This window comes from Marmota flaviventris, chromosome 14, assembly GCF_047511675.1.
Source record: "Marmota flaviventris isolate mMarFla1 chromosome 14, mMarFla1.hap1, whole genome shotgun sequence".
Classification (NCBI taxonomy): Eukaryota; Metazoa; Chordata; class Mammalia; order Rodentia; family Sciuridae; genus Marmota; species Marmota flaviventris.
In genome coordinates this window covers 21,474,430-21,487,490 of record NC_092511.1, presented here as the reverse complement: position 1 = coordinate 21,487,490, position 13,061 = coordinate 21,474,430, and the positions used below count along the sequence as shown (strand labels likewise).

Below are 13,061 nucleotides of genomic sequence, written 5' to 3'. Positions count from 1 at the left end.
AAAAGGCTTTTCTTCTCAGTTCTGGAAGACCCAATTTGCATTTTTCTCTATAATTCTGGGACACAGATTGGAAAGCAGTGCAAAGCCCAGAATGTAAATAAGAATCCTGCCCTCCCCTCAGTCCTGCAGGGGGGCAGCAGCTAGGGGAATTTGGTCTCATGAGAAGCCACCGCTCCAAGACAGTTGAATGCCCTGGAATCTGGGCCAGGCCCACAGACTGCAGAGTTGCCAGATTTTAGTTTCTCTGACATTTGAAAAATAATATGGAAGCCTCTGAAATATTATTGTTCTTTTAAAGTCTTTTCTATATAGAGAAGAACAATGTTTTGAACCAGGAGAGACAAACAAACAAAAGATCTCTTTCCAAGCTAATATACACAAGTCAACAGGAGTAAAGAAAAGAGCACTTTGCAGAGGCTCCGGAGGGGGAGGTAGGAGGATCACAAGTTCAAAACCAGCCTCAGCATCTTATCGAGGCTCTCATCAACTTAGCAAGACCCTGCCTCAAAATAAAAAATAAAAGGGCGGGGGAGTGGCTCAGTGGTTAAGCACCTCTGGGTTTAATCGTTTAATCCCTAGTACAAAAAAAGAGAGAGAGGGAGAGAGGGAGGGGGGGAGAGAGAGAGAGAAGTATTTTGGCAATTAAATAAACTGAGTCACAATCCATGTGGGAGGGTAAAGAGAGAGTTGATTATGCATTAACACCTCTAGTTTTCAGCTAAATATGTTGATTGGACATTAACAAATATATTCTTATATTTTTTGGAAATAGTTGACGACCACCATTATGGTAAAATCATTTACTTGGCAATGTTATAGCTCATTAATGCACCTAAGATAAAGCTTCAGTGACATGCCTGTGTAGAAGACCAGCTGAACTGGAATCTTGCCCTGAGGAGGAAGAGTCTAGCAAACTGCTTCCAGACCTGACAGGAAGCACCAAGGACTGACTATTAAAAAGTGAGTTACCAAAAAAATCAGAAAGAAATGAAGGCAGTTTTAAAGAACTATTCTGATAGTAATTTTTGGCAAACATGCATAGATGTATGCATGCACCAGATAACTGGGAAATGAAGGGGTTCAAAAATTCAAAACCACAAAAAGATACAAGATATAGCAAAAACTTAGGGAATAAAGGAAATTCATGAAAAAGGTGACTTAAATTTCCAAGTGTGAGTTAAGGGATAAAGATAAGACTGGAATATGAGGTCAGCAGTCTTAGAAGTCAAAGAAATAGGACAAGAAACAGATGAACTGTAATTCATAGTAGGAATGAAAGTGTCACATGGAAGACGAAACCAGGAAGGCAGTCTGAGGTGGGTGATACACGATGGTGCTGGGTCCGTGCTGGAGGAGTCACAGCTGGAGGAGTCACAGCTGGAGGAGACAGGGTACTTGCTTTTTTACCTTGTTGGTGAGCAGGTGGCATACTTGAGGAACATAATCGATAAGACATCCTCCTCCGGGAAAAGCTGGGATATGGAGAGCTGAGGAGCCTCCAAGCGCACTGAAAAGAAAAGAGTACAAGACATTGTTCTTAGGGCTCGAGCAACACAGGCAGGGACACTGCCAAGCAGACGTGGGTTCTTCAATCAAAGCCCAGCTGGCAACTGCTTTGAATCAATAATGATGGGAAATGAGCTTTACTTTACTATTAAATTTCTATATTACATTATGTGGCACATCATTAAAAACAACTGAGGGTCTTCTCACCCAACAGTACAAATTAGCTAATTTTGATTGGCCCAGGTAAACTGGCTTACCAATAGGTTATTGAAACATACTTTTAGACTCTTCTTTATGCCCAATTCATTGAAAATTATTCATGGAACAGCTGTACTATACTAAGATGAAGATATAACATAATATTATAAAAGTATATTAAAGTTCTCCAGCTTATAAGCTGTGTTATCTTGTTTTTAAAGGCATATAAGGAGAATGTATGGTCTAAACAAGGTATAGTCAACAATCATTGATCCAAATGCTAAAACACGATGATTCAGAAATAGTTTCCAGAATTTTCATGGAGCTGAAATTTTTTCAGTTTAAATTACCCAGCATATAATTATTAGAAGAAACTGTTCAGAACTTTATAGCTTGCATTTCTTTTACCACCTTTAATTTTTCCTTTTGCCCTCATTTGTTTTTCTTAATTTTATTTTAATATACATATTTCTATAAGTCCCTTAAAACCTCTCTGTAATATGGTGGGATGTTAAAAAAAAAAAACACTTTAAAATCCTTTAATTCTGTGATTACTCATTATCCAAGTCCCCACACTTACAAGGTTATAAATGGAAAACAAGCATGCCACAAGAACTGCCTAAAAAAATCATTCCTAAAGAGGTCAGGGCGGATTCGCTGAGTCTAGGGTTTGTGACACAGGGAACATGTCTAATTACTAAAAGGACTCCAGACCCATCCTACATTGAGTGGATTTCTGAAATTAATTTTTCTGGCAAAGATAAATTTTATGCTTTGTTTATGGGAATGAAAAATTCCAACAAGCAAAAGTCCAGGTACTGTGAGGAGTCGAAGTATTCGAGTGTAAATATTCGATACTGACTTTTTCTACTCAGATGATAACTAAAAGTGCAGCTCTTCTGACAACGGAGAGCACCATAAGACAGCATTTGCCTCAGTATGACATTAACGAATCATCTGCGCACTGCAACTGCACACAATCAGCAGCACTATCACTGCCTTTTGCTACTGTTGGAGTCGATGCTGCATGAGATGTAACCTAAACTCTGGGAAAATTCCCATGACTTCCTGTGAACCAGAGCCGTGTTTTTTGTCCTCTCTTTGCATGCAGGAAAGATGCAAGAAGGCACACATTTCAGTAGAAGGTTCTAATGATTCCATTAGGATGGAAAACTGACCAAGAAGAAGATTCTACAGGACAAAAATAAATTAATCAATCCATTATTTATACCTTGTGGCTATTCATTAAACATCCATATAACATAGACAATGCCAAGCTCCAGGCTGCTCATATCTTATTTACAGAACCAATCTTTCACATTACACTGTTCCAAAAAAGAAATAATTTGGGTGGTTCCTTGGAATTGACTGTAATGGGCTTTGACTTATATAACATATTATAGGGCAAGTCTTTAATCATTCATTGAATTGCACACCAGGAAGGAAACTAGTCTGTGGGTAATCCTCTGAACTTGAATCTCTCTGTTTCTCTCTCTGCTTGATTTGTGTCATTCTGAAAGACAGCCATGAGGCAAAAATTACCTAGAATGAAGGAAAGATGTAGAAGTACGAAGAAAGCCCACCGCTTTGCTGCCAGGCCCCTGTTTCTGCTCCCTGCTCCAGTGATGACTAAGACCTTACCCTGGTACTCATTGCTCGATCTTATTATCTAACTTAATCCCCCGGCTACTCAATGAAGTGGGAATTACCATTATAATTTCACAGGTGAAGAAAAGGCCTGGAGAGCACAGGAATTGTCTCAGCTTCACACACCCAGTGAGTAATAGCACCAAGATGGGATCCCAACCTGCTGCCTGCTGCCAGGGTCCATGCTGTTTCTGATGAAATAGGTTGCCTCCTTGAGGGAGGGGGATTTTTATTTATTTAATTTTTTGGGGGGTGCTGGGAATGTTGTCCAGGGCTGTGTGCGAGTGCTGAGCTGGTTTAGGACAAAGGGTCCCTAGGGGCACTCAGACCAAGGCTAAGGCAGACCCTGAGGCACAGTTCATCTTTTCTGCAGTCATCTGCTCAGCAGCCAGGGGAGCTCTCCTCCTCCAGTTGTTCACGCACCAGTATCCCCACCCCCACTGCCGCCCCACCCTCAACTATCAGATTCACTTGATCTTGGATGTGATGGGCCAACCACTCCAGCATGTCTACTTTGAGTGACTCAGCCAGTTATGCAGGGCAGGCCTCCTTGTGTGAAGCACTTCAGGACCCATGACAGACTATTTTAGGTGAGTTTATTTTTTAAAGGATGCTTATTTCACCCTTTGTTTAACTCAGTAGTTTCTTAGCTTGTAAGGGTACAAAACCTAGCATTCAGGGTCACACACTGATATGTGCTGCTGATTCATGTATAAATATCCGCCTCATGGGTAAATATTTAACAGGCTTGCTATAGCTCCAATGCTGCTCCAACCATACTGAATAAACAAAGTCAAGTGCCATGAAATAAAAGATCTATTATATTTTTAAAGGGTGGAAGGTGGAGGTAAGGTCTTGTGATCTCTAATTAGTTAATACTGATGAAGGGGGAAAAAAAAAACCAGGCTGAGCATGTACAACAGAAAACTCACCTGTGCAGAGATTCCAGGGCTCACTGAGATGCCCCCAGGAATGCAGCTGGCAGGAGACCCAGGGCCTGACTAACTCTCTCCTGGCTGAGCCAGGGCTGGGGCGGGGTGAGGAGCAGATGAAAGGGATCACTTGGTGCTACTGCTTCTGATCTCTAGAGCGGGGCAGAGAGCAGGCAGGGACAAAAAGGTGAGGAAAAGTAATCGGGGTGTCAAGGGTTTTAGGTTGAACTTGGGAGGAGAAAAGGGTGAAGAGGGCTGTTTTGATAGAAAGTGCCTTCTATGATTTCATGGACTAATGTGAACCATGAAATGAGTTAATAATTCTTAGAAATGAAAGTAATCTGTAGATATGAATAAGGATAAGGATAAAGTCAGTTTGAAAAGCTTTTCCACCAATGGAGTTAATTAATTAGACCAAAGGGTAACCAGAAAAGCACTTCCAGCTCTGCCTTATGGGCTCTAAAGGATAAACATTAAGAACTATCTCCGTGGAAGGTATTAATATATTCTTTTCCATGCAGATGAAGTTAACAGAGACCTTTATTAACTTGGTTCTGTCTGCAAATATCGAAGTCTTGACTTGGCGGCAGCATGACGGTGCGAAGGAATCATTTTTGAGTACTGCGACATGGAAAAATTAGGGGAGACAGGCTGTCTGAAAGTCTGACTTGGGTCAATGGGTTTGATTTTGACCATCGCAAAAGAGCAACTCCCCAAATAAAATAAGCAAAACATAATTGTGACTGGAGAAGACCAGAGGGCTAGAGATTCTCCATCATCATTCCTACTTCTGTCAAGTTTTGTCTCATTAGTTCTACTCAACTTTCTCACCAGTGCAGCTGAGGCTAATACTACTTGCAAAAAAGAAAATACCAATCCCTTAAAGCATTGAAAGAGGGTCAGAATAATGATGAGAATTACACTGATACAGAGATGACACCAAGCACTTGAAAAGAAACTTTATTCTAGAATGCCTCTGGTTTGAGTCTAAGGGTCATGACAAGGTACTTTCAGAGACACCTGGGTCAGCCTTAGTGCCCTGCTCTTTCCCTTGACTTACGTTCTAAGGGTCAGAAAGTTGGCCTGGCTCCTCTACCACAGCATGATTCAGGGGAGTGTAAGAGGCTGAGGCATGGAAATGGGGAACTTCAAGGTGGTAAATATACCCAAGCTGCCTCTAGCCCCCAAGCTAAGGGAAAGGCCAGAGGAAGGTGCAAGGCCTTCACTCCAATCAACAAACATCCACTGTGTGCCCAGCTCTGTTTAAGGACTCAAGTTTCCCATTCTGACTATGTGATTAGGACTCCACTGTCAAGTCCCTTCAAGGTAGACAAATGCCAGGGACCTCAAGGATCTGGGGCACTGTATGATATAAGAGTATGTTTCCTGGGGGCCTGCCAGGAGAGCCACCGCAATAAAACAAGTCCCTATTATTTACTGAGTACCTACTTTGGCCAGGTGCTCTACTAGGTATTCATAATCTCTAAATCATATGACAATCCTATTCAGTAGATCTAATTATCCCAATTTATAGATGAGGAAACTTAAGTTCTAACAGTTCAAGTGTCTTGTCCAAGATAACCTAATAAATAAGTTTCAGAGATGGGCTTGAACTCAGATCTTTCTGGTTCCAAAGCCTGTGTCCTTTTTTCATTAGGAATTCTTTCACAGAAAGGTGGTGTGGAACTAGTGGAATAGTGGACTAAGTGATTGTTCATTGTCTTCAAAACTTTTACCTATAAAATTCATCACCATGTCATTTCACATTCTATTATCTTAAGATAACATATCTTGCAACAAGTTAATCTGATGGGATTTTTTAAAAGTTACTTACAGATTCTAAAAACCCAGAAGGACATAAATAATAAATTGAGGAGAGGGTCTGGTTTTCCAACTGGATTTGTTTTTCTAGTAAAGAATTTTCTAGACTTCTTATCGGTCCTCTCTTATCATTTTATAGATTCAACTGTGAACCATCTCCAGAGGCTCTCAATCCTTCAGCTAAACAAAATCAAACTATAGTCCAGTATGGAAAAATCTCAAGGAGCACAAGAGAAGAGGGAAATAACAGACAGGAGATCAGGATGGGGAGGAGGTCTGGGGAGGTACACTGGACAGGGGCCCAGGGAAGCATCAGTGCAGACCTGGCCATGGCATGTTTGTGATAGATTTAGTACTCCACTAAATAACACTTCTCATAAGCAAGGTCTTTGTTAGAGTACTGTGTTCCATTTCTTGTTTCCCATTTTTAGAGAGACATATAAAAATGGAAATGTTCTGAGACAACAGTATGATTAAATGCTCAGAAAATGTTCCTCTTTGGAGCAAAGTCTACAGAAGTTGAAATTGCTAAGTTAAAATACTTAGAGGGTTATGGAATTATTAAATAGAGTAATTTTAAAATATGAAGGCAGGGCTGGGTTGTCGCTCAGCGGTAGAGTGCTTGCCTAGCACGTGCAAGGCCCTGGGTTCAATCCTCAGCACCACATAAAAATAAATAAATAAAATAAAGATATTGTGTCCAACTACAACTAAAAAATATTTAAGTAAATAAATAAAATATGAAGGTATACTATAAGGGTGAGTTTCATCAGCTTTTCTCTACCCAGGGATAAAATAAACAAAAATAATTTAAACGGCAGATAAAGGGGACTTGGTTGGTAAATGAATTCTCCATAGAACAAAGTCTCCATTTACTGAGCACTAACTATTGATCAGGCACTAGACCAAGTGCTTCTCCTATATGGTATCATCTATCCATCTCTCCAACCTACAAGAAAAGTGTCATTCCATTTCATGGATGAGAGGGCTGGAAGTTAGAGAAGCTAAATAACCTTTCTAAGGTCATGCAGATGATGACAGCAAGGACACATCTAACTCCATGTCTCTCGGACCTAAATCTGCCCACTCTCAGGTTTTTGATTAGCACTTTTGGACTTCTACATCCCAATCTGCAGACGTGACATCTGGTTCTACATGTGGGCTGACCAAGCCCTTAAAGCTGTTTCCAGGAACACTTATTTAAGTACATGAGATGAAGCCATTAGGGCCCTTTTCATTCTAGGAAAAGAAACTCCTGGAAACCTGGAAGAACTCTGGGGGCCAGAGGACTTGGTGGACACCTTCCAGTAGAGAAGAGGTGGAATGGAAGCAAGGAAATTTTACATTTTAAGAAATACAAAAGAAGCGAGTACTGTAATTGCAAACAGAGTATGTCTAACAACATGAACACGAACCAAGTCTTTGTTCAGAGATGTGTTTTTTTAAGTTTGTTAACATCTCACAAAAGCCTTTAAGGGGCAGTAATCTTAACAGATGTCCACCATCAGGATTTTGTTAGCATGTGGAAAAGCAGTTTAAGTAAGCACCCCCCCAACAACAATGGATTCAGCAGATGTTGTTATACTAAGATTTGGTACGAACTACTTAGAATGATGCCCAGCCACTCAGGACATGAACAGATTACGGGAAAGAAGAGCTTTTGCTGCATCTCTATCCTTGGCCTGTGATCTGCAGTTAATTCCACTGCAATCTATTTGAGGAATGAAACTATTTTCAAATACCAGTGGTCGGAAACAAGTGACTTACTGTAAATTTGTTAAAAATTTACAATTTTGAAGCTCCACTGAAAGTCTTTACTACTCTACTATTATATGGGTTACTTTTCCTATGAATTACCTTTAAAGCACTTTTTCTGGAAAAAAAAAATCAATGTTTAAAGAAATCAATAGTTACCCTAAACTAAACTTACGAACATTTTTCTAAATCCCTCCCTCTCATTGCACACAGGTTTTAATGATGGCCAAAGGCAGAGGCAGAGAATAAGAAAAAAATACTTTGGTCTTCCCAGGGCAGGGAAAGGCATTCACCCGATTCCTGTTAGCTGGCATTTGCTGAAGGCCTAGGCACACGAACAGCATGCAGACATTGCCGGTTTCTGGGCTCAAAGGACTATTCTGTACGTAGTTGGAGTTTGGCTCACACACAAAAATGAAAAAGACACCAGAAGATGAGATTAGCCAGAGAACTAGTACTCAGCACTTTATAATTTGTTTCCAAAGTGCTCCTTGCTTGATTTTTACAACAGCTTTACAAAGCACATAGCAAGTGTTAATATCGCAGAGAGGAGAAAACTGAGGCTGGGAATGGATGACTTGCCCAAAATGGAAATGAAAGTGGGATTGTAATATTTCTCTGCACCAGCAGTTTTCATGTTTGCTTAGGAATAACTTGGGCAGCTTGTTGAACACTCATAAACCCAGGACCGTCCCAAGAGAAGGCAATTTATCAGGTACAGCAGGTCTGAGATGGGGCCTGGACATCTGCATTTTAACCACCGATGCAGATGCAGGTGGTCCTCACACCACCTTCTGAATATTGCCCTGCTCCTCACTCTGACAGTGCACATGGGCTGGGGACAGGGAGAGGAGTGTAAAAGCAAATTTGCCTTCCATTCCTAGGGGTCAGGTCACTGATTATTTGAAAGGCACTGTAAACAACAGGGAGGTAAAAGAAACAGGCATGCTCTTAAGGTCTGGAATGGGAGATGAGACATTAATGGAAAAGACTAGAAAAAGTGCTTTTGGCTAAGTGTTTACATAGGAAAATGAAGTGTGATCATATTCAGATAACCAGAAAGCAGGGAAAAGGAGCAAGCAAACCAAGACTGGGGTCAAGTCAGGAGGACACAGATAGCTCTTAGCAAGACAGGTTGAGGATCACAGGCCAGGAATTCAGTGTGGATAGCAGACTGTGGTCATGGGCCACACTGGGCAGTTTTCTGGCCCATTGAGAAAGGCATATTTAGTACTTCAGGCTGCCTAGGATATCTCCTGGTAAGAGGGCATCTGCCTGGAGGGGGAACAAGAAGGATGATGGGAGATCCTGGTGTAGAGTCAATTGTGAACTGGAAAACAAAGTGAGGTCAGAAAGAAATTTTATTAGGTTACATAGTGAAAGATGTACTGGAGATTAAAAAAAAAAAAAAAGGCTGGGCTTCAAGAATGAATCTCAACCGGTCTTTTTCCTTAAAATTTATCCGTTACACTGAAAACTTCCAAATTTACATCTGTAGCTCAGACTTTTTCTGAACTGAAGGCCTACCTATCTGACTGCCTACTCACAGGTTCCACTTAGAGATTTAAAACACCTCGAACTTAACCCACTTACAGGCAAACCCTACCCACAAAACCTAGCACTCCTCCATGCATCCCACTTCAGTAATGGCAGTTCCCAATTCCTGGTTCCCAGACCCAGACCCCAGCCAGCCATCTTGCCTCTTTTCTCCCACCCCACATTCAACTAGCCTGGCCCAACCCACCAAGAGCTGCCCATCTAGATCACTTCCTCCATGGAGAGGCCAAGGCTGCTGGATACTGGCCCAGTTCTTCCACTGTTCCCTCTGCTGAGAATTCTCTAGCCAGCCGTCTGTGGGACTTGCTTCTTCACCTGCTCTTACTCCTATGCTCCCGAACATACCCTCTGCCGCCTCTGGTGCCCTTCTTCTCTGGTAGACTTCTTTTCAGGATCTGTACCTCCATAAGATATCTACATATTACATTTGATCACTGTCTCCCCCCACCACCCACCACTAGAATGTAAACTCTTCCAAAATGGGAATCTTTGCCTATTTTGTTGACTTCTATAACCCTGGAAACAAGAATAATGCCAAGCTATATTAAGACACAATAAACATTATAGTGTAGGTTGAGCATCCTTCATCTGAAACTCTGAAATCCACAACGCTCTGAAATCTGAAAGTTTTTGGGTCCTGATATGATGCCACAAGTGGAAAGTCCCAAGCTTGACCTCATGTAACAGGTCATAGTCAAAACATGAGTGCAGTGAAAATATCATGTAAAATTAACCTCAGTCCACATGTACAAGGTCTATATGAAATAGGAATAAATTTTGGGTTTAGACTTGGGTCCTATTCCCAAGATATTTCTTCATGTATATGCAAGTATTCTAAAATCTGAAAAAAAGTCCAAAACACATCTGGTCCCACGTATTTAAGATAAGGGATACTAAATCTGTATTAAAGTAGAATATAGGGAAGAGATAGTGGGAACTGAATCTACAAAACGGACTTTAAAAATCAATAGATGGATATGTCTTTTCTGAAACTGTCACTGTGGAGAGGAAGATCTTAAGGGTCTAGAGCAGGGATTGGAAAAGGGTCAAATGTTGGCTTTGCCATCATGGAAAACATGTAAGTGGATGAGCCTGGCTGTGTTCCAATATGATTTTATTTATGGATATGGAAATTCGAATTCCATATGGTTTTTACGAGTCATAAAACATTATTCTTTAGACGTTTCTCTAACCATTTAGAAAACGTGAAAATCATTCGAAGTTCACAGGCCATCCACAACTGGCTGCAGGCTGGATTTGCCCAGGGGGCCTTTGCTTGCTGCTTCTTGATCTAGGATTACAGAATTATTTGATGGTTGTACAGATTATGAAAGGAGGACACATATCCAGGAAAAATTCAGGCAAAAAGACCTAGATTAGGTCATTAGCAGAAATGAAAAGCATGTGCTTTGGTGGAACCTCTTGGGAGCCAGGCTGTAGCCACAAGCATCACTGGGCTTCTTCAGGCAAGGGCGAGGTGAACATCAGGCAGTGTGTGAACCGTGGGAGTTCTCACAATGGTACTGGATTGTAACCGTGCAAGAGAGAGCTATTTTTATGATTTTGAACGAAGCTCGAGGCATATTCTGGTGCTTTTTACTTCTATGTTAGGTGAAAAGCTGCCTACAAAAGCCTTCCACCCACCCAAAATGCTAGCTGTTAGTTGGTGACTGATCTTCAGAAATATTAAGATGAATCATATATGCTCTTTTCACAGTGCAAAAAGAGATAATTTTAAAACTCAGAAAATGTCACTTTGGGAAGTCACAAACCACACAATAGAAAAGCTGTCCAGCCTTAAAGTTGTAAATAAATAAAACCCTGTTCCTGTGTGGAAACCTTTTCCCTCGTTTGGATCGCGATGCTTCTTTAGGACTCGCCTCCAAGGCTGGCTGGTGTTAAAATGATCAAATGTGAAAACACGTTCAGTTGCACAATCTGAGCCTGGAAGGCAGCCCTAGCTCCCCTCCCGCCTCCCGGGGCCCCCTGTTCTGGGGAGCCCACGCGCTCAGCCTCGCCTTTTATCGAGTGGCTGATCCTCTCACCCACCGGCATCCATGGCCTCCCTGTTTCTCCCGGCTGGGCCTGAAAGGCGCCAGCGGACAGCAGGGCTCAGTCTTCCCCTGAGCACAGGAAAGGACTCCTGGGTTGCTTCCTTCTTCCTGCTTGGAGAAACAGGTATTCTTTGATCCCTACACTCTGTTTTCTTTCTCTTCTTACTAAACAGATCTCTCCCTGTCCCCTCCCCCTACTTTTTGCAACTTCATCATTTTTCCACATTGCACCGTTTGGCACAGAAGGAAGAACCACATCAAATGAAGGAATGCAACCACAAAAGCTGCCTCGAGAAGCAAGGCCCCATTTTTTTTTTTTTTTTTTGTCAATTTACCGTTTTTGGACTTGTTCTCCCATAATCAAATCCTCCCTATCGTGTTAACAATGTGGTGGTGTGTCAGAACCCTGGAATTCTGCTTCCATCAGCAACCCAGAGCTTAATAGGAAAATGAAGCAACAGAATGTTGGTCTTGCTGCTAACCTTAGGCCAGGCCTGTAGTTAGGATGGGAATTTTGCTCCTCTCTGGTACCCAGGCCAAAACTTCAAGGTCTTGTGTGAGCTCCAGGTCATCAGCAGAGGCCTAAGGCAGCTTCCTGACCACCATTTAGGCACGTTTCTAAAGCAAGTACCACAAGTACCACTCCAAGTACCACAAGCTGAAGCATGAGCAACCCCAAATTTGGTAAGCCAGAGAAGGGTTTAGACTGAATCTGCTTGCAACGATTTTAGATATATTCATGTTACTGGCAGCATCACCTGGGTCTGGCTCTGTGACACTCAGGATATCTACAGCTATTTACAAATGGGCTTGTGTAAAGTGGTTGTTTTGCTTCTTTGCTAATTAAGAACACATGTCCACCACATAAACCATCCAGAGACTAAAATAAGGTGCCATGGTTTCAAACCAAAATGTTTAGAAGTCTCATTCTATGTCCTCAGGACATGAGTGTTATAGTTAGTGTTTAACAGCACCTGCTAATATTCATCATTAAGGAAAACACCAGTTACAGGCAGAGCACTTTCAATTTAGTGATTTTATCTTTGTGACTAGCTTGGTAAATTAAGTGGTTCATAAAATGAAGGTAAGTGTTTTTACATTGTTTTGGTTTAGCTTGCATGCCAGTTTGGTTAATGTTGGAATCAGGCTGTTCTCGAACATTTTAGAGTATATAAACCATCAACGGCCAACATACTAGGCAGGGATTCTCCACACCCAAGTACTGTGTTGAGATTCTCTTGGAAAAAAGAAGGGGCAGGAGGAGAAGCATCTTTCCCCTGTTCTACTAAGTAGTCTATTAAAAATCTCAGGGTGGAGAAATGTGCTAGTTGAAAACAATAATGACAAAAACAAACCCCCAATAGCTGGTCCAGATAACGGCTAACAGATTTTCCAACTGGCCCACCCCAGTGTGAGAAACACGGTGCCAAACATACGGGTGGAAGAGTTCTCTGTCCTTAAAAGTTAAAGATCTTCTTAGCTAATAGGCAAAATTGCTGATGTCCCAATTTTGGCAACAATCAGCCTGGCCCCAGTTCCACCTTTAAAAGCCAAATCACCCCATTTCAGCTGTCCATGGATCTTTCTGCCT

The 13,061-nt window shown here is 41.6% G+C and overlaps 1 protein-coding gene across 2 annotated transcripts in view; it reads right to left on the bottom strand.

The window, feature by feature from the left end:
* Babam2 (BRISC and BRCA1 A complex member 2) overlaps positions 1-13,061 on the bottom strand; it is a 395,729-nt gene that overhangs the window by 83,082 nt on the left and 299,586 nt on the right. For both annotated transcript variants that reach the window (XM_027933462.2, XM_071601451.1), the window contains exon 8: positions 1,408-1,507. In XM_027933462.2, coding sequence (XP_027789263.1) covers positions 1,408-1,507 — 100 coding nt within the window. The remainder of the gene's footprint in view (positions 1-1,407; positions 1,508-13,061) is intronic.